We start from the raw sequence: 21,894 nt of genomic DNA, 5'->3' as shown, positions 1-21,894 counted from the left end.
TAAAATATTAATAAAAGTATTGATAATTCATATTCTGTCAGATTTGTATTATCTCTTTTGTTGCAATCATGTGAAAGCATCACTTTAACATAGCTGCTTAATGCAAACCTAATTCTAACTATTTTATGTACTGCTGGTTAGTTTATCTCTCATCCTACCATTATATTTAACCACAGACCAGGAATAAACTACTATAAGAAACAACTATCATGGCAAAATGTTAATGTTAATAAGCAGGCTACAACTTTTGTTTCTTCCCCTTCTTTTAAGTTTTACCAACACGGCAAGACAGTACTAACACATCCCAACTGAGGTGTACAGCAACTTCTCTTCACTGTTAAGCACGAGGCACTCACTCTCTCTTGTGTCTCACTCATACCTGTCCCCACAAAACAAGGGCAGGTAGGAACCAATTAGCTCATAACCAAGGGAACACAATGACTCCACTTAAACACTGCACATGAAAATATAAATGAAACAATAAACAAGCGCTATAAATGACAATGAAATAATAATTTACCAGCAACTCAATAATGCTGAATCTGTTACTACTGAGTGACTTATCTATCAAAGGGCTGTGGGTCAAGTAAGAGCACAGGGACAGCTGCTCAGTGACTTGATCCACTTTAATCTCCCAAAAAGAACGTAGGACGACTGAAAATCAACAAGAGAAGCATCTCACATCTTATATATCACTCCGCCAAACTTCATCATAACTCTTATTACCTGCACGTAAGGTGCACAGTATCAAATAGTTCCCAAATGTAATGTGAGGAGCAAAATGAATGTAGTGAACATTAAATTATGTAGCTGCAAAACAATGAACAATCTACTTCATACCTCATACTTTATTTCATCTGAAATAAAAAACACAGGGTATTATTATTTTAGGAGACAGCTGACTTTGAACATCGTCCTTCTTTAGAAGGATGAGCATTTAGGGTCGTCAGCAGAGCACATGAGAAAATCTGTGTCTGTCACCTTCAAAATGACAGAGTGTCCGTACGCCCTTGATAGTGTGAGACATTTTAAAATAGGACCCACGGCAAACATGAACTCAATAAATAGTTCCATCTATTATAACAGCTTTTGACTGGGGTCCCCCGGGACTTTAATACAGTGGTACTTTTAAAAAGCACTAATTAAAACAGAAAACAATCATATGAAGTCATTTGGAAAAAAACTGATTGACAAAGTCATGAAAAACTGGAATGAATAAAGAATAAAGCACCTCTGAGGTCTGTGGGTACCCCAGCCAGGAGGATGAAGATTTTAATGTAGTGCGTCGTATTTTATTTGCTAATCAGATGTTTTGCATGTAAAATCTAAATTAGCTGTCAAATAAAGTCAAATATTTCCCTCTGAAGTGTAATGGAGTTGAAGTATAAAGCAGCATAAAGTCAAAGCATCTCAAATTGTTCTTAAGCACAATACTTTACTTCTCACTACAAGATCCTGCTGTGTGACAAAACTGTAAAACACCTAATGTGCTGCCAAAACACAGTGACAGCAAACTGTCCCGCACTGAGCTCTGACAAGACATCTTTTAGCAGAGATGTAAAAATGATCTGTGAAAGCACAATCAGATGTGAAAGTCATCCGACGTGATGGTAGGAGCCAGAAGTAGCGAGTCTTACCAATTTTAGACTTGCCGCACAGTTACCTTGACAGACTGTAGTTACTACTGACAGTAGTTAAAACTAGCAGCTCTGCGAGGCTGTGCTAAGAGTTAACGTCAGCTGCTAACGTGGTCACACTGATGGTGTTAACTCACTGAAGGATTGGACAAATTGAAATTTTGACCTGATAATGGAATGTTAATGGATCGTCAAAGATATTACAGCTCATCCTGACAGGAACATGAAAGCCTGCACCAGAGTTCTGTCCAACTGTTGCTGAGACACTCAACTTAAAACTGCAAATATCAACCTCGTGGTAGCGCTGGGGGGAAAGTCAAAGGATCACCAAAGTCAGTAGGGTTCATCCTCTGGGGATCATGAATATCTGTACAAAACTGAATGGAAATCCATCCAATAGCTGTTGAGATATTTCAGTACTGACTAAAGTGGGGGCAAACCAGCTGACAAATGCTGCCATTCTTAAAATCATGCTGCAAGAGCACCAATTCCCAACCTGAGGATCGTGACCCCTGCTAGGGGGCGCCAAAGCTTCACAGGGGGTCGCGAGGCCTTCTTGATTTTAAGGGGTGTGACAAAACAATTGTAGGCCTTTATCTCAGCTTTGATGAAATGAAATCATTTTTAAGGCTGGAAAAAAGACTCTCACCCTGAAATGGCTATCACAGTAGAGCCAAACCCTGAAGGTATGGATGGCCACACAATGGACATTTACAAAATGGAGCAGATGACAGCATTTGTCAACGATAAAATTGAACAATTTGTTGCACGTTAGGAAAAATGGTCAGCTATGTAAAACCACATAGGCCTGATTTTATTTTCACAAATCATTGACTATATTGTAGGGAAGTTTTCCCTACGAGCATCTGAAAAGCCCACTATGGGATACACATGCAGTTTAGCTTTAATGTCAAATGCCAATAAAAAGTAAATTACAAAAAAAAAAAAGAAATTATCTTTAAAGTTTAGATTATGATTGAATATATAAATTTAAAAAAGAAATCTCAGAGGGCACGGTAAAGACCTGAACACATGCTGTATTCACAGAGCCATCACTCTCTGCCAGGGGCGTAAATATAGGCAGTGCAGGCAGTGCGGTGGAGGGGCACAATTGCCTCCTGCAAATACGCCCGTGTTCAAAGAAGAACTCATGTTGAATCAAAAATGGTGCAATTTTTGATAGATGACCTCAAGAAGGCAAACACATCTCCATCATGGTTTTCTGTTTTTGTAAAATAGCACCAGTCTATAACAAAATTATTGGAGCTGTCAAGAGATTAAAAAAATAATCTTATTAATTACATGCTCTGTGATTAAATAATCTTAATTAATCACATACATCAATTTTTACTGTGAAAGTATTTAAAAAATTTCAGTTCAAATGACTTTTGGCAGATGTGTTGGAGTAAAGCTGCTGGATTTTGGACACAGTTGTCCCCCTGTCCTCTACCACCCAGTCTGCAGTCCATTTTGTAAGGGAGTTAGTTAGTCGGTCTCAGGTAGACTTCCTCAACTTGAACACCTGGTTGAGTGTGGCTTGACGAGGCTGACTGCTAGCGCTAGCATCAGAGGCTGTGCTAGCTTGGACCTCTGGGTTCACTGCTAAATGCTACTATCAACAGTTCCGTTTTTCAAATGACCATGTTCCATTCACGGGGCCAAGCAGCATCGCCTCGTCTGCCTCCATCATGTGACAGAGCCACTGTGGCCTTCAGTGACACACCGGGTCAAAGGGCACCACGGAACGAGATTAATAAGCATCAGTTTTTTTGAACGCATAATTTTTTCTGTGATTAATTAATCAAAATTAACACGTTATTTTGACAGCCCTAAAAATTACATGCTTATTGTACACAAACTATAAAAAACAATTTAGTTAAACAAATAATTTCCTATTTTCTTTTGGAGTTTTCATCATATACAGATATGTAATGATGATTGCAGGGTAACACGTATGTTAATGTCCAATATCAAGTCTCAGTCCAATCATGTAATGAGACAATACGATTCACAGTAACTAGGTTTGGTGCAAAATCTTTCAAGACTGACAAGCTGGGTACATCTGCAAATGGATATGACATAAAAGCGGCAGTAAGACACACTGTTGGTAAAATATATACACACCCCAAACTCTGTGTGTGTGTGTTTTATAACCAGTAACTAGGGCCCATCATAATAGCATGAACTGGGGGTCCATCGTAACTGCCTTATGCCACTGCTCTCTGCTAAACAGTCTCATCCTGCATTAGACAAGTTCCCAGTTAAAACAACCAAAGAGCTTATACAACAAGGGCCAAGCAAAAGAAAGGGGTATTACACTCAATTTCTAAAAATAATAGGCCTTCTAAGTAGGTATAATTGTGAAAAACACACATGTAGAGAAAGAGAGGGAGAGAATTCTGTCCAAAGTTCCTACAAATATTTGGAAAATGTATCTCTGATGCAACATTCACAGAAATAATCTGCTCAAAAATCATTATAATCACTCATTTTAGATAAACTTCCTGCAGTTACACATTAAATGCTTTTGTTATGCCTTGAATATAATATAAAATATCCATTAAATATGTCACTTTGTCAGCGGAGATAAGTTTACTCAGTGATAGAAAATGGGTGCTGTAAGGACTAAGGTTGGGAGCCACAGTGCTAGAATGACTGTTTATGCAGAAACCTGGAAAAATGTTTGTACATTTTATCACAGTGTGTGACAGTAAATTACTCTGAAATACAGACAAAAGACAGACACTAATATGTGATGCCTTCAACCTGCCATGTGACCGCTCTGAATTTACAGGTGGCGGGCACAATAAAAACCTCATCACCATTTCTCTTTGTGGAGATTTAATGCTCCACCCCTGTGGAGATCGTGGCAGTGAAGTGTTGATTTAACACTGTGGTAATTCTTTAAGACCAGAGTCTGTTATTCAGTTGCATCATCTATTTGTGTGTGATTGAGAGTTTTACTTCATCCATTAACAACAACCAACAAAAAACGAATTTACACGAAAACTTATACATGAATGTGTTTTCACAGGCTGATAGATATCACAAGCAGGGTTCCCACAGGTCTTGGAAATGCTTGAAATTAAGGGGAATAAATGAAGACATAAATAGGCATGGATCATTGAAAGTGCTTGAATAGAGACTGAAGTTCTTTGGATTTCATCTGCCGTCACTGTGAAGTGTTCACACAATACAGCCTCTCTTCCTTTTTAATTGTTGTCTGTGAGCTTCTGTAAGGCTGCTCGCTCTCATTATGAAAACTCTCACTGTTAATAGCCTAACAGTAATTAACCTTGATCCGTGTCTCAAACTATGCCGTAATGGGTCCTTGAATCTGAGGGAATTGGGCCTGGAAAGTCCTTGAGAAGCCCTGCACCCTGTGCTTTATACTACACAGGCTTTATTGTGTCCACCAACAACAGCAGCCTATGATAGTGACTGTAGCAATATCAGCTGGTAGTTGCAGCAGATATATTCATAATGTTTATCTGTGAGGGTATGCTATGCAGGATTGTGGGTTACTGTTTGCAAACATGCTCGCTAGTGACAGTGAAAATAAAGCGGACCTTAGATTGGCTCCTGTTTGCTGTTTTACCTCACTGTATTTGTGTTTTTCAGCACTGAGTCTCTTGGATACCTGCTGCTTACAGTCTGGCACCTGGTCACTACCTTTTTATAAAGCCCAGATCTCACCTGAATACTGTGGGGTTACACACACATCAATGTCCTGGATGTAGAACATAAGAGAATACAGGGAGCAGAGTCTCTGCAGAAAAATACACCACCACACATTTCCAGAGGGTCATGAGTGATGATTGAGATGGATTACTTTTGTATGAGTCTGTACATAGTGTATCTTTATACTACAGTTACTGGCCTGGCAGTTGTATGCCCCCACTAACCAGTCAAATTGCAGCTATAGTTTACATCCATGTCATTATGTAAAATGTTGTCATTATAAGCGTATGAATTCTTGAGCTATGGCCAAAAACATGGTTTATGATGTCACAGTGACCTTGACCTTTGACAACCAAAGTCTCATCAGTTCATGCTTGAGTCCAGGTGGACATTTGTGGCAAATGTGATGGATTTCCCTCAAGATGTTCTAAGATGTCACGTTCACGAGAATGAGGTGAGTGTGAGGTCACAGTGACCTTGACCTTGGATCACCAAATTATCATTAGTTTAATCTTGAGTCCAGGTGTACATTTGTGGCAAATGTGGTGGATTTCCCTCATGATGTTCTTGATATATCGCGTTCACGAGAATGAGACAAGAGTAAGGTCACAGTGACCTTGACCTTGGACCACCAAATTATCATTAGTTTAATCTTGAGTCCAGGTGGACGTTTGTGGAAAATGTGGTGGATTTCCCTCCCTCATGTTCTTTAGGTATCGCGTTCACGAGAATGAGACAAGAGTAAGGTCACAGTGACCTTGACCTCTGACCACTAAAATCTTATCAGCTCTATTGTGTCTTCCAACTAAGTTTAAAAATAGCTGCCCATAGACACCATAATGGAAGATATGAAGAGCTCACTGTTTTGGTTGAGTTTTACTCCCTGTTTCATGATCCAGGTGCTTCGGTTGGTTTAAGAGCTGACTAATTTGCAGGACGTATGGAGAGTTGCAAGACGACGCTACAAACTGATTGTCTTGACTACTGCATTTTTAAAAAATGAAAACAAAAATCCCCAAACAAACATTCCCCAAACAAACAGGCCTTCACAAAAACAAAGTTCAGATCAATGGGGTATCAAACGACTTCATCAAACAATAAAAAACTAAGATTAAAGTGGCGTTTCCATACTGCACACTAACTTCACCACACCTGCCTTCAATTAAAGGTTCCCAATATGCCAGGTCAGGTGGCGCATTAGAGTGACTCAAGAAATTACAGGAAACTAGGACTTGCTAGAAATGGCTCTAACAAGTTCATTCTAGAGTCCAAGTGAACACTCTCAAGGTGTTATTGAGAGATTGCATTCACGAGAATGGAACATATGTACGTACGTATGGACTGACGAATAACGTACGACTATATGAACAAATGGAAAGGCGTACAGCCCTAAAGCACAATGCCTCCAGCCATGACGTCCTGTATATGAAGACATAAGAAATGTACTTTTCAGTGAGATGACCTCTATCTACGATAATTTCTTCTGGCTCGTTGATCATGAAACCATAATCATGATCATTTAGTTATCCAATCAAACTTTGCCATGATCTCTATCAGCCAATCAGGATCATTTTAGGCAGAACTGTTGCGCCCTCCTCCACCCCGTTAACCTCCAGCCATCGTATCCAGGAGTCCAGGACGAGCTCAAATAAAGGTTCATTCGTCTACTCATCCAGATCATCGGCACTTGTCCATCTTCTTCTCATCTCATCTTCACCACTTCTACCACCACCAGCGTCTAGACCCTGAGGAGGTTCTCATTTGACTATGGATTCATCACCCTCCTTAAATCACACCATTTCTATGGGGTCTAATCGCTAAAGACTTTACACATTTTTCATTTGTATGTGCACATGCTAATAAATATTCTTTTTACTATGAAAAACGAGTCTCTCCTGATTGAAATAAAAATCAATCAATCAAATAACAGGAAACTAGGACTTGCTAGAAATAGCTCTAAAAAGTTCATTCTAGGGTCCAAGTGAACACCGTCAAGGTGTTCTTGAGATATCGCGTTCTCGAGAGAATGGAATGTACATATGTACGTGTATGTATGGACGGATGAATAATGTATGACCACACGAACACATGGAAGGACGTACAACCCTGAAACATAATGCCTCTAGCCACGACTAGCCAGCACGGAGGCATGCAAATCTATTGAACTTGCACTGGATCAGCAGAGGTGATCGGCTAAAGGTGTCTGAAGGTCTGAACTTGACATAAAATAATGGCGCCATATGATCGCCACTTAACGTATCATCCATCCATCTGAGACCGCATGAAGACAGTTAAAGATGAGGAAAATATTAAGGCACACCTGTACATGAGAAATTAGTTTGAGGTGAAGGAGAAAAATATAGCCCCGGAGCACATGCCCTGTTTAGTTTCTGTTTGACCAAATGGCCTACATTAGGTGATATATTTAGCTATTTATAGAAGCTGGGGCAGGCAGGAAACAGCTGCCATGCGTCAGGGTGACAGGCTGACATCCCTCATCTCAGCAGGACCTCCCTGCCAGGCAGACAGGAGGAAGCTCTTTATACCTTAACTGAAATGGGACATAGCCTCTTATCATTCATACTGCATACAGAAACTAATAATCTATGGAGCCTGTGGCAAAGACTCGACAATGAAACTGGGTTAACAGTGGCAAGTATGGGCAGCTCCATTCGAGGCGGCACTTGTGCTCTTTACAGAAATCTACTGTATATATTCTGCCTTTACAGCGAGCACTGGATCTCATTCAAGTGGGATCAGTATTGATCATGAGGAGCTTTTATTGTGGCATCCTGGCGCTGTAAAACTGGCACGAGATGCCTCGGCTCTGACGAAAAAATGAGACGGTTCATCAAGAGCGAAACAGAGCTTTAAGCTGACAAACAGGCCGAATCAATATTCATGACTTTGCTGTGAAGCTGCTCACGTTCACGTATTATGAATGGGCTGTAAACCAGATTTCAATTAATGTGCTCGCATCAAAGTTCCACCGCTCTCTCTGAAACTGATGACAAGCGATGCCTTCTGTTTGTCTTTGCTACATGAAAGTCTATATTGATTTCAACGCTCTCACAGGATACAAGACAGTAACTGGTGTTAACATTGCACACTATTACACAAAGAAAGTGTGTCTGTGGAATAAATGTATGCTACAGAGCATTTAAGTGTAGGTACTTTAAAAACTGAGGTAACTGTCAAGGTAATGGATTTCTCTCATTTCACCCGACTTCATGTTTTGCTGAGAGGCTTTAAAAACAGCATAACTTTCTTTTTAAAACCTTATCTGCAGCGAAATCCTATCACTCCTCAGATGAGGTGTCGGACCAGCACAAGTTACATCACTCTTTGAATTCTTTTTCGTTCACACAGCAGACTGATGATTGCTGTTAGCTATAATCTCCGAATCTCTGCTGATCACAGATGTTGGCTTGTTGGCTGAGGGGCGTTTTTGATAAAGAGACAAATGTCAGGGGGAGGGATACTCGCAGTCTGGCATTATAAAAGCTGGCACCGTTTCAAGATATTGTGTTTGCTATGCTGTCCCATGCGCCTGAGAGGGGGAGAAAAAAATCGGTGCAAAGTGCAATTCACCCCTCCCACACTCCTCACAGTGACGGGTGGGACTATCATCACCTTCCTCATAACTTTTTGTTCCTACATCTGTGCTGCAGGGATGGATTTCGAGGTCAGGAGCAGGGCAAAGGCTGGATCTGGTCTGGGAGCTGCAGCATAATAAATGCTCATTCAATGTTTACCATAGTGACAGTGGCATCTAAAAATAAAAGAACAACTGTTTCTCCCTCAACCAGCGCTCATTACATGCCAATGCAGGGAGTAGTGTAATGTTCAGACAAGCATAGCAGACATTAAAAACGTTACAGCTCTCTGTGAAAACAAACCGCAGTCTGTTCTTTGCGTGCCGATTAGCTCAAGTGTTGCACAGAAGTAACAAATGCAAGGCCACTGACTTGCATATGTTTAACTCTGCAATTTATTACAGTGTTTTTTTTTCTCCCACAATGCTAATGTGAGCGTGTGGGAATTATTCATATCAAGTCATTCCTCTGTTGTTTCGACACCATGTTGAGTTGATAATTAGTTTTCTGACCTTACAGTGAAACCCTGACCATAAAAATTTAAACGAGCGTGCGGTAGAGACTGCAGCATGTCCGTCCGTGGAAACTTCAGTGGCTGAACTTGAACCTGTAAAATGGATATCTGCTGTACAGTATGTAAAAATGTATTGAAAGCAAGGTTCAGCTGAAATGAAAGGGTATTAACTGACACAATGGAACACAGAATAACCTTCACAATAATGTTACGATCCTTTCAGAATAAGAGGGAGGGAGCTGAATGCACTTCAGCTTTAAGGTCCAGTGTGTAGGATTGAGGGGCAGCTATTGGCAGAGATGGTATATAATATTCAGAAATATGTTTTTTTCCAGTATGTAACCAGCACAAACTATGAACTGTTGTGTTTTCATTGCCTTGGAATGAGCTGTTTATATCTACACATGTAGTGGATCCTCCTCCATGGAGTCCATCACGTCTTTCTAAAGTAGCCTTGAACAAACAAAACCAAACACTGGCTCTAGATAGGATCATTCGTGTTTTCACATTGGCTCCTACATACTTGAAACGCGAGAGAAGTTTCATTTCTGCAACCTTACTATCAGATATCTGTCCAGAGTGTAATAATTATTTTTTTCTTTAGTGTTTAATCACTTAAAAAAAAATAAGAATCATTTATTTTTTTTACTGTGAAACTGCTTTATTAAGCATTTTTACCAGTTTAAATCGGGTTTGTAGGTTTGGGTGAGACCTGTGCAGATAATTTGGCTCATGGTAAAAAAAAAAAAACCTCCTGAATGTCTGGATTATAAACAAGGTAAGCACACATTACGTTATCAGGGAAAATAGGTGAGAACTTTAGTAGGTGCTGGGTGAGCTGCCAGTCCATGGTGTGCCAAAATGTAAGATGAAACTGCTTCATTCAGTGTTTTTACCGGTTTTAATCACCAGGGGTCTCATTTATGAAACAATGCGTAGGCTCCATACTAAAAATGTATGTATGGACAAAAGCCAAAAATGGTGTGTGCCAAAAAATACTCGACAATGTCTACAATCAGGCTTCCGCTTCTCTAAATGGTTCGTAAGCATGGGTCAAAGTTTCTCCCATCAAGTCTGTTTTTATAGATCACAGCTTGCGCGTGGGAAGTGGCGTACGCCTCTTTCAGGTCTCATTTTGTGCGTAAGCAATGTTTATAAATGAGACCCCTGGTCCGTTTGTTTTGGAGTGGAAGAGACCTCTGCGGATAATTCAGCTCCCGGTTAAAACCTCCTGAACGATGAACACAGAAGGAATTTTAACCAGGAGAAGTTTTAGCCGGTTACAATCTGCAGTCCTCACTGATGGGTGCCACTAAATCCACCTAAATCTGACACACTGGACCTTTAAAGGAATAGTTCAACATTTTGGGAGATAAGATTATTTGATTTGGTTGAGTCAGCAAAGCTAACACTTCATTTGGACAGTCCGCCTATGGATAGGTTATCACTTGGATATCATTTATGAATATGGATTGTAATATGGATTAGCCTACTGTAAATGTATTAGGTTGATCTGTTCTGTACACACAACATTTAAAAGGGTTTGTTTTGGGGAGTTTTTCCTTATCTGCTGTGAGGGTCCAAAGACAGAGGGATGTCATATACTGTAAAGCCCTCTGAGGCAAAATTGTGATTTGTGATATTGGGCTTTATAAATAGAAGTAAATTGAATATAGAGTATTTGTAACATTTTAACAGCTTTTTAGTTGAGATTCAACAATTCAGCTTTTTTACTTTGTCTACATATTGTTAGCATAATGTAGCTGAACTTAAACTGAGTGAGTGAATAGTTCAAGTTCAACTAAAGTATTCTGAGAATATGACAGTATGTCCATGAATTGTCACATATACTCTCCAGACAATGTGTTAACAGAATAAAGCCAAACTGTTGAATAACTGAATCTTTAACTAATACGCTGCTAAAATGTCACAAATGCTCTAAATTCAATTCAGTTCAATTTTATTCATAAAGCCCAATATCACAGATCACAATTTGCATCAGAGAGCTTTAATCCTCTGTCCTTGGACCCTCACAGCAGGAAGGAAAAACTTAAAAAGGTAAAAACCTTTTAATTAAACAATAAAATGTGTTGCTTACAGTGTTGTGCTTTAAAAGAGCAAATTCATGGAAGGTGATCATGTTTCTGGCGAGCTGAATCTGTTTGCAACTAATGAGTGTGAAGGTTATTTCTAAGGACAGTGAATGAGACTCACCTAGTGTGTGTATGCCGGTGCTGTGGTGAAGACTGTTTCAGCATCAATGTGTGTTTCTACCCAGATCTGAACCAAACCTTGTCCTTTACCTAACCACATAGGGAGTTTTAACAGGAGGGAAACAGACTTTAACACAAAACCAACATGGCCATGGTGCAACTGGCAATTTGGAACCTAGTTCATGTGAATATTTGAAAGACTTTTTTGAGCAAATCAGTGCAGAATGCAACAGGAAAAAATCTCACATTTATGTGCAAATTGGACCTGCCAGGTCTGAAAAAAACAAGTTTAAAATTCAAATTGTGAACTACGAACGTGAACTACTTTGTTTAATCAGTGTGAAGTGAACCTAGAGTTGGCACTTGTGAAGTGTGAGCGTGCACAACACTGGTTACTTATCCGTGTCCTCTGGAACAACACATACAGTAGAAGCAACTGCAGGACATCATAATTGTTCTGTGCCTTCTGAAGCTGTTACAAACCACTACTGAAATCACTTTTATGATTTGACAATGCTCTGGTTAAGGGTTGGTTTGAGGAGACAACTATGACTGGAAACAAAGAAACAGCTCATCTGGCTCTGTCCAAAGGTGACAGAATCTGACTACAAGCACCTTTACATCTCACTAATCAACATGCTATCCTTTTTATCTTGTTTGTGAATCTGTACACCAGCGTAGTGTAAACATGACCTGTTGTGGGCTTAAAGGATTTCTCGGCCATAAGCAGTGACAACACGACTCCAGGAAGCAAAACAACAACAAATGAAACAGACTTTCACCATATTGACAACATGTAGGCGGCGTAAAGAATGGAAAAAAAGATGCTGCAAACAAAAGACAATCAAATCAAGAAACTAATTCACCAACGTGACACATTAGTGACATAAAGAAATGTGCCACAAAGAGAAAAACAAAGCCAAATGCTGCAAGTTATATACAACACAATGGACGTTACCAGGGGACGCCAAAAACTGATAGCAATGAAAGATAGATATATGGCAAATTTCTGGTGTACTGTGCAGGATTTGCTCACCAGCAAAGGTAAAATAAAAAGCCAAGCCTAGATTCTCACTATACTTGCATGTCTCTTTGATGTCTGCTGGCACCCGGTGGCCACCTTTTTGTAAAGCCCTGACCTCACCGGAAAGTTGTGGAGGTGATCTTAAGTGCTATATTGTAGGCAACTGGACTTGCGTGAGAACTGAAGAAGCCTCTTGGATGAGAGGTGAAACGTCTTCAAGAAACTCAAGCAAGTCCAGCTGCCTATGAGATAGCACTTAAGATTACCATGACGGGGATGACTGAGAATCTTCAACTTGTTGTGGACGTACACGCCCAGAAACACCCCGAGGAAGGAAAACAAGAAGAAAGGTAGAGGTCGAGTCTCTCTTCTAGTGGGTCATGAGTGATAACTGAGTGGGAGTACATGTGTATGAGCATTGTTTTTTGGGACAATCCTACACAGTATATCCAAAATGAACATTGCTTGCTATTTTCTTTATTTGCTTGTGCTTTCTAAAGTTGCACTGCGCTGCATGGTTGGGTGAATCAATACCTATGAGACTGAGACCACCAACACTAAGTCTTCTTTTATATATCAATGCTTGCATCGATAAGATCAATTCACAAAAGGAAAACAGATTGAACACTCTTATTACCTATCAAAAGACATGCAGGTTAATCGGTGACTCTAAATTGCCCATAGGTGTAAATGTGAGTGTGAATGGTTGTCTGTCTCTATGTGTCAGCCCTGTGATAGTCTGGTGACCTGTCCAGGGTGTAACCTGATCTCTCGCCCAATGTCACTGGGATAGGCTGCAGCCCCCCCCCCCCCCCCACCCCCCCCCCCCATCCAGTGCATGAACTCTGTTTCGAAGAGCTTGCGCAGTACACAGTTCTGTTATTTACCATTAAAAACTGATGGAAATATATTCAGAAGTAGCTTTTTAATGAGGATAAGATGATATAAATCACGACACATGGTCCTCCCCTTCTTTATATTACATTACCGCCTTTAATAATGAAACCTCTCAGATCGATATCGGTGATTCTGGCCCTAGTGTTACTTGGTGTTGGCCTGAAACCAAATGTCACAGTGTTGCTCGCTCCCTGTGCGTCTGTCAGCCACCACAACACGGCCTCTGTAAGCAGTTAAAATAGTATGCACCTTTGTCAAGCAAAGTAATTGTAATAATATGAGGGATTCGTGTTTAGAATAACGAGCTCCGCAATCCTGAAAATCTTTTGTGAATATATTTTTGCAGAATACATTTATGGCGATCCTGATATGATAATTGCAGAGATCTAATGCTAAGCACAATGTAATCCACTTAGAATACTGTTGTACATCTCAACAAAGTGATGAGGAGGCATTATGTGTGTCTGCATACCAATCTCCATGACCACACAAACCATTTTCATCTGTATGTAAATGCTGAGTATGTAAATAAGCCATGCAGTAGCAGAGGAGCAGATAGCTGTTGGGCTGCGGTTTATCATTCGCACACCATTTGATCCACTGATGTCAAGATGCGCACTTTACATCCGATATCTTTTACAACATATCAACTCACAAGATAGGACACAGACACATAATAGGCAATATTTCTCCATTTCACTCATTCTCTCAAGCTGTTCCAGCATTTCCGGGGTGTTAGATTGGATGGAAGTGGAGCAAGGCAGAGCAAATACTTTCTAACAACAATGAAATCGAGATGATGTGTTCTCTCACATATCTCCATATTTCCTAATGCAACGATGTTGCATTCATTCAGAGTAACTTTAATCTTGTTCTGGAAAATTCCATTAATCTTTGGCGTTGCTTGCAATACAAAGAAGACGAGGAAAATGCTGAGCAGTGGGAAAAACACTGATGCCATATTTTATGTCCTCACACTACGTTACCCAGGGCCCAAGTGCAGAACATGCTAGTCTATTTCCCTGCTTAATGCAGCACATTCAAAGTGAATTAATGAAAACCCCCCGCGTGGAATGAGTGTTATTGGCGCTGCCTCGAAGACGGGTTGTCAAAGAAATCGAATCAAATGGAGGGACAGCCATTTTGTCCTTGCCATATAGATTATTTATCAATCTGACCATCCGCAGTGACGCATGTCTGCTTTTAGAGTCAGTTCACACACACAGTATCCTCACATCAACCTACCAGCTGGTCATAATCTGTTTTTCAGTTCAGGGTTGACTGACCACAAATACATTTTCTCTCTGACATTGTATTATTCGATAGAAAATATATACACCGTCATTAAAATGTAATTTAAGGTGCAAATGGAAGTCTTTGAACTTTCCAACCATAAATATGATATAATAAATCTGTAGTATATGAATGCCTATAAAATGTTAATCAATCATTCAACTCACACCTCCATAACACCCTTTTAAATCTCTAGCTGCCAGTGTGAAACTGTTTCAGTCTGATGAAAACAAAGAGAATAAAGAAAATGCAGGGGCTTGCGTATTTTCAATTTAGCAGGAAAGAAAAGAGCATCACTGCTGTTTTTTTTCTTCTACTTCACAGATTCTGTCTTTTACAATGATCTTAATCTCCTCTGAGGAAGGCTGCCTGTTCCCCGCCCCTCGCTCTCACTCCTCCATTTCGCAGTCATTTGCATGGGCAGAAAAGGAGCTCGCACAGAACGCATTTCAGTGCCAGGTTCCCCTCATTAAGTCACCTGTCACTTCAGGACCATTATACCAGCCTCATATTAGCATCACCTCTCCTCCCCAATAAAGCACCTGGAGAGGCGCTGCGAGCCCACAGGCTAATGGCAGCCTACACATCTCACATCAGCCACTTCTGCTTTACACAGTAATACATCACATCGCTCATAATGGATTGCTGATTTTCATAATGTGCATAACATACACAATGCCAAGTGGTGTAATGTATTCTACTGAACACAAAAATTGCACCCATTGCGGTACATAATCAAACACACCAAATGTTCTCGCTGACTGTCAGATGGATAAAAAAAAAAAGAAAGAAAAGAGAGGGTGAAAATCCTCTGCATTGGCTGCAAGCGGCATGGTAACTTATCCAACCACACGAGTGCTATATCATCAGGAATGCATTTGTTATCTCACGGGTGCAGATATACAGTAAAAGGCCCTCCAGATTGTTCCTGTACATTTCAATTACATTTGACATGTAGTGAAGGGTTTGGACTTCAAAAAGCTTTTCTCCGCACCATATCGAAGCATTAAGTTAACTCTTTGCATTGTGGGCTTTGACTGCAATGGCGTCGAGGTGGCAAAACTGGCAAGCATGATAATGCTTATACTTGTGGTGGTTTATGGGCCCGACGGTGACCCTCGTGTCTGTTAACCTTGCCTCCTCTGTCTTATAAATCCTACCCTGAGAGGTTTATAGGGCTCACTTGTCAGGCCTTTCCAGTCGTATTTGGTGGGTGGAGCTGTAGCACCGACAAACGACATGGTGATAAATTCTGCATCTGCTGAGTGACTACAATGTACAGGCGTGTTTGTTGCACCTTAGGACAATGCACATAATAAATGTCACAACAAGTCAGTAATTGGGATGATCACTCCTCCCGGGATTGTTCGGAGGCAGTGGTTGAAGGGGGGGGCATTGATATCAGGATTGGGAGAAGAGTGTTTGTGTGAAAAAAAAAATGTTTGTGTCGGATGGTAAGGGCCATGATATCCATCAGAGGTAATGTCTGTTTGTGTCCAGGGGAACGTGTATGCCTCTGTGCCACACTAAACCCTGTCCTCCCCACTCCTCTTCCCTTGTGGGTTGCGCTTGACTTCCACCGTTTTCACAGCTGCTCTCAGCAGTGCACTCCATTACACCTTAAATCACTTAAAAGATCTGAAGCACCAAAAAGTCCCACTGCAGCTAATTCACCCTGACTGTGTGGATCATCGAGACAAAACAAGAGCAAGAAAACACTGCACCATCTGATTCCAGCCTAACAAAGTGGAATGTTATCTATATATTGGAATCTGTTGCTTCCTTAAATGGACGCGCTAAATCAAATCACAGAAATTATACTCTCAGCCCAGAGTGCAGTTGTCAAAGATGCTGCAAAACACAATACGGCAGATAAAAATCTCATATTTTACAGCCAGCCGTTGAATTCTTGAGGAACTTGGCAGGAGCATTGTGACAGAGGCAGATTCCTTTTTGTTGGGTATCCGAACGCAGCCGCAGAGATTAGGCTCAATAAATAAGGAGGGATAAGTGGGTCTTGTCCTGTGTTTGGTGGCACAGAGCAGTAGACACACAGAGGCGTGACACGCAGCTGCACAGTGCTATTGATTCTCCGCTGGTCTCCAGGCACCCTTCCCTTTCATTCAGGCTGCCTGCCAAGTGCCTCTGAACAGGAGCCCCTGCTCTCCCAATGTCTGCACGTCTGCTTAAGCACAATCAATGGGCCATCAGCGGGGGAGAGAACGCATGCCACTGTCTTTACTTCCACAGGGTGTGAGTCAGGGAAATTGAAAATATATGTAGTGGAAAGGCATCATGATACCATGCAGAGAGAGCATCATTGACTATCAGGATGGAAATCAAATGCCTCAGATGTTGGTTAGAGCCAGTGGCGCCCCCGCTAAGAAAAATCTACCCCATTCATATCTGAGTTAAATAACTATTTGTTAGATGCGGATCAATTTTTCTGCACGCTGAGATTTGAAACAAACCGTCAGAAAACCTCATTTCCCCTGATCAGATAAGCATTTGAAGGTTACAGGAGGAGAGTACAGCAACAGATATTCCCCTCACTTCACTGTATTCAGTAGACAACCCCAATCCAGCTCTACTGTAAGGTGTGTGTGTTTTTAAAAGCACACCTCAGGACAATGATTGATCATGAGAAGGAGCCAACTTTGTCTTTCAGTGATGGGCATTCAGCCTCTCCACCGGTGGTCCACTATGCAGCATTTTGCACCACTGCAAGGCTCCAGTTCAGGTTGCAAATCTGTCAGCCCGGCTGTCATGGTTCACAATGGAGTGACAGAAACGTCCCCATTACCAAGGACATTTTGGTTTTTGTTCTCACACGGCAGAACATCTTTTTTAAATCCATCTCAAGCAACACAAAGGGGATTCCAAGCTGAATGCAGCAATATCTTTGTTGCTCCCCAAAGATAAATAATGAACCCTCTTACACAACTCATCTCTCATCTGGCGCTTTGAATCTGAATGGAAAGCGTGGCCGATGCAGCATTACGTTTGAGCTGGCAGCTTCAATCACCGGATCGTGCACATCACTAATTATGCACTCATTGGTCATTTCGAGGGTGAGTGGTGGTTCGACTGGTATTGAGTGAGCACAGGAGGGGAAGCTTTGAATGCCATTAAGAAGACCAGAGATCCACTAAGTCAGTGTCACCTGCTGTACGAGGGCAGACAGAGACAGGTTGCTGTAGAGACGATAAATAATAATAATAATAATAATAATTAGAATAAGAAGAAGATATGTTGCCTGCATAGCTGAAGGGTATCCAGGTGCCGAGTGCCTGCATCAGTGCAGATATGAGGATCAAGAAGGATCCATATCAAACACATGAAAAGTCAAGCACACAACCCAGCTTGTTTGTATGAAGCATGAATATTCCTGCAGCATCTAAACTCCACATTCACATAATTATGCCTGACACATCTCAAGCACACACACTTAAACACACACACACAAGCACACACAGCCAGTGGCAATTTGTTTTGCAATGTTTGATCTGTGGTGTTATGACTTTGAAATTAAAAGACAACATTATTTCAACAGGACCTCATTTCTGTGTCATCGGGGAAGAGCAGCGCGTGAGGACTAACATTGGCTGAGTGGCTCTTCAACCTCATACGTGCAGCAGCAGCATCAGCAGCAGCAGAGAGAGGAACCACCGGGATATTTTTAACACACAAATTAGAAACGGGTCCGATTATTATTTCCCACTGTATAACTTAATAATCGCGCTGCAGGCACTCAAACGCCACATTTACTTTATTCATTTCAACAGATACAAACCCCCAAATATCAGCCAGTCAGTCAGTGACAGCAACTTTTCAGCACCTTGGAAAGCGCACCGCCCCACGCTGCTGAGCCGGAGTGAATAATGGAAATAACAATAATAATGATAATAATAATAACCCCACGCCAGCATGTGAGCGCCTGAGTGCGCTCATCAATACAAATTAATTTGATGTAATCGTTTTAATTATTTTATGCCACATCAGCACATAGTAGGATCTGACGTTGTTCACGAGCATGAAATTAGCATTCAAATATTTACTGTACCTCGTTCAAGGAAGAGAGGAGGAGCTGGGAGCGTGAGTGAGAGGCAGAGGGAGGAGGAAGGTGTGTGTAGTGTGTGTGTGTGTGTGTGTGTGTATCTCTCAAACTACCTTTAATTCAATCTCTGCACTTGTGCCTCACTTTGGCTTGTGAATGCGGCATGCAGGATCTTGCCCAGTTAGGAGGCTCTTTCTTTGTGCTCTCTGTAACGTGGAATTTAAAGGATAATAAATAAATAAATAAATAAGCCCTCTTCTCTGTGTGTTGATTGAGCACAATGGTTTGTGTGCACTGCGGTAACCTTTCCACAAGAGCGCGTCCAATAAAGCCCCTTGAAAACAGGCAGGGACGAGGCCTAACCTCCGGATGAGGGCTGCCTGCCTGTGAGGTGCAGGCTCATTGACAGGCAGTGAATGGCGCACACAAAGCCTCCATAAAGCAGCCTGTTTCCTGCGCTCATGTTGGCTGAGCCGCGCTCGAGGCCGTTAATATGCGCGCTAAATGCACACCTGTGGCCGCGCGTCAATTAGCCCAAACAATGGCCGGGAAATTGCGCTAATTAGGCTCTTAAAGCTGATTTAACTGCTCCTCAAGAATTAGGAAATAAAAGATAGTTGATTAATATTACAATTAAGCAATTAATTGCTTGTGTTGTGTGGTGTTGCGGTGTCCTGTGGGTGTTTCACAGAGGCAGTGAGGTGTCCGAGTGTGTGATTTATGGTGATCTGAGACAGCTTTATGGACTTATTGATGCAGCCACCTACCCCAGTGTTGTCATGGTGACAATGGTGTACCAAAACGCCGCGGGGATACTGGTGAACTTGCTGGCTGTGGAGCCTTTTTCTGCATAAAACATGACCGTCGCAAAGATAATGATGGCCATGGTGAGGGAGAATAGTAGGAAGCCCAGCTCGGAGGCGCAGCTCTTCAAGGTGTAGCCCAGGATGCGCAGCCCCGCGGAGTGCCGGGAGAACTTGAAAATCCGAAAGACCCGGAAGACTCTGAGCGTGACGAAAGCGCCGCTCACCTGGTCATTGTCGGTCATGACCAGGCCGATGTAGTAAGGCATGATGGCGACCACGTCGATGACGCTCATCACACTTTTCATGAACTTGTACCGGCTGGGAGCTGCTATCAAGCGGAGGAGATACTCGACCGTGAAGATCATGACGCACGCAGTGTCTAAACAAAAGAAGGCCAGCGCGTAACGGTCTCCACACGACATCTCCTTTGACCTGTTGGGCAGAGTCCCGCACGGAACCGTCTCCACCACATTGGCCATCACTGATATGGCAATGAAGAAGCCCGTGACATAGTAGAAGACCAGAGCTAAGGTGCTGGTGTGAGGGTTTTCAAAAGCCCGCCACAGGTACTCCCGGGACGTCAGGTTCACCGGCGTGACGTCATTGCTACTGTCCATCTCCTCGTCGTCTTGGAGCCTCTCTGCGTTCTCGCGCCTCCGGTCCTTGTACTCCTCATAACAGCAGTCCCCGATGATCTCGGGGATGATACCGAAGAAAGCCAACTCCTCGTCGTACGCTGATATGCATTCTTGGCGCGGATAGTGTAGTTTCCCCGTGCGGTAAAAATTGAGGATATGTCTAAAGATGTCAGGGTCACGGTCGAAAAAGTACTCGTTTGTCTCCTCGTGGAAAAAGAAGTCTCGCTCCGTGCTCCCCAGCAAAGTGTCCGGGTACCTCTCCAAAGTGGTTCGCCACGTCTGAAACTTGGTGCCACTCACGTTGAGGATGATGAGTCCGTCCTGGCCTTTCTTCTTCTCCTGCGGAGGCATGGGCATCGGGGTGCTCGCCACGGGCATCCATCCTATGGCCGCCGCTCGGGCGAACGGGAGCCATGCCGCTACACCTGCTGCCATGCTGGTCTATAGTGTTTAATACAACCCCGCTCCGGTTATCACAGTGCTACGGTTCAGAGATGAATTGCATCTGCAGGAAGAACAGCACACACAGAGACACTCGGTGGTTAGGCTGCTGGAGCACCTAGGCTTAACACAATGTGATAAGAAAACACACATTTAGCCTACTTATACTGATACTGCGCATAACACTGTTGAGTATCACTCTCCAGCCTTTTCCCCTCATTGTAACTGTTCAGTTATGGAAGCCCTACTTTGCGGCAGAATATGAATTGGATTTCGAAAACGTCACCCATCAATAAGCAGGGACTGAAAGTAAAAGAAAACCACCCACCTTAGGGAAGGCTGCTCTTTAAACTGCATCCACGGTGAGTTTTTATAAAATACCTATCCTCGGAGGGGAATACTCGCGATTCCGCCACCCATCTATCTGTCACTGCAGCCAGACGATAGAGGAAAAACAGTAGAATAAACGTCGCATCAACAAGTTAAACAATTGGAGCAGCAGTTTCTCGGCACAGAGTGGTCAGTCGTCCGAGCGCGATCTTTCCCCTTTTTTGTCCTCCCTCTCTCTTCTTTCCATCCGCAAGGCGCTCAGTTGCATGCGTTTTTCCTCCCCGTTGCAGCTACTCCTCAATAAACTCCTGTTCCTCTCGTCGACTGCAAGACCACCCTCCCCCCTCCTCACCACCGAGCCCCGACTGTGGAGAGAGGAGAGAAAATCATATGCAGAGAGAGGAGTGGTCCTATCTGCACCCAGAAATGCCTCTGCTGCTTCACTGTGGGGCGACTAATCAATGCGTAATGGTCGTCCAAGTAGGCGGCATCTCCAGAGCCTCAAGTTAACGCTTGTGTTTGTGTGTTTGCTCCCGCTGCACAACGTGAACCCTCACAATCCGACTAACCCCGAATATACAACACTGTATGTCATACACATCATGAAATATCTTCAATAAGGTGGTGTATTTTCTGATGCACAAAGTCCTCTGAAGTTAATTTCCTTTTTTCTTTCTTAAAATCCCAAACACAGAGAATAAAAATAATCAGTCTGAGGAGCGTTGTCGTTGTTTGTTTTACCTATTAAAACTCCTGCAGGGTGCCAC

At 42.2% G+C, this 21,894-nt stretch overlaps 1 protein-coding gene across 2 annotated transcripts in view; it reads right to left on the bottom strand.

Moving 5' to 3' along the window:
• Window positions 1-21,648, bottom strand: part of LOC117262840 (A-type voltage-gated potassium channel KCND2-like) — a 51,082-nt gene extending 29,434 nt beyond the window's left edge. The window contains exons 1-2 of one of the 2 annotated variants that reach the window (XM_033635997.2): window positions 21,126-21,648; window positions 19,680-20,861 (exon numbers count right to left, since the gene is read on the bottom strand). In XM_033635997.2, the coding sequence (XP_033491888.1) occupies window positions 19,680-20,791 (1,112 nt within the window). In that variant the 5' untranslated portion in view covers window positions 20,792-20,861; window positions 21,126-21,648. The remainder of the gene's footprint in view (window positions 1-19,679; window positions 20,862-21,125) is intronic. The other variant, XM_033635996.2, reaches the window with a different exon arrangement.
• Window positions 21,649-21,894: the final 246 nt, after the last annotated feature.

The sequence above is a fragment of the Epinephelus lanceolatus genome, chromosome 5 (genome assembly GCF_041903045.1).
Source record: "Epinephelus lanceolatus isolate andai-2023 chromosome 5, ASM4190304v1, whole genome shotgun sequence".
Lineage (NCBI taxonomy): Eukaryota > Metazoa > Chordata > Actinopteri > Perciformes > Serranidae > Epinephelus > Epinephelus lanceolatus.
This window is presented reverse-complemented; position numbering and strand designations above follow the sequence as displayed.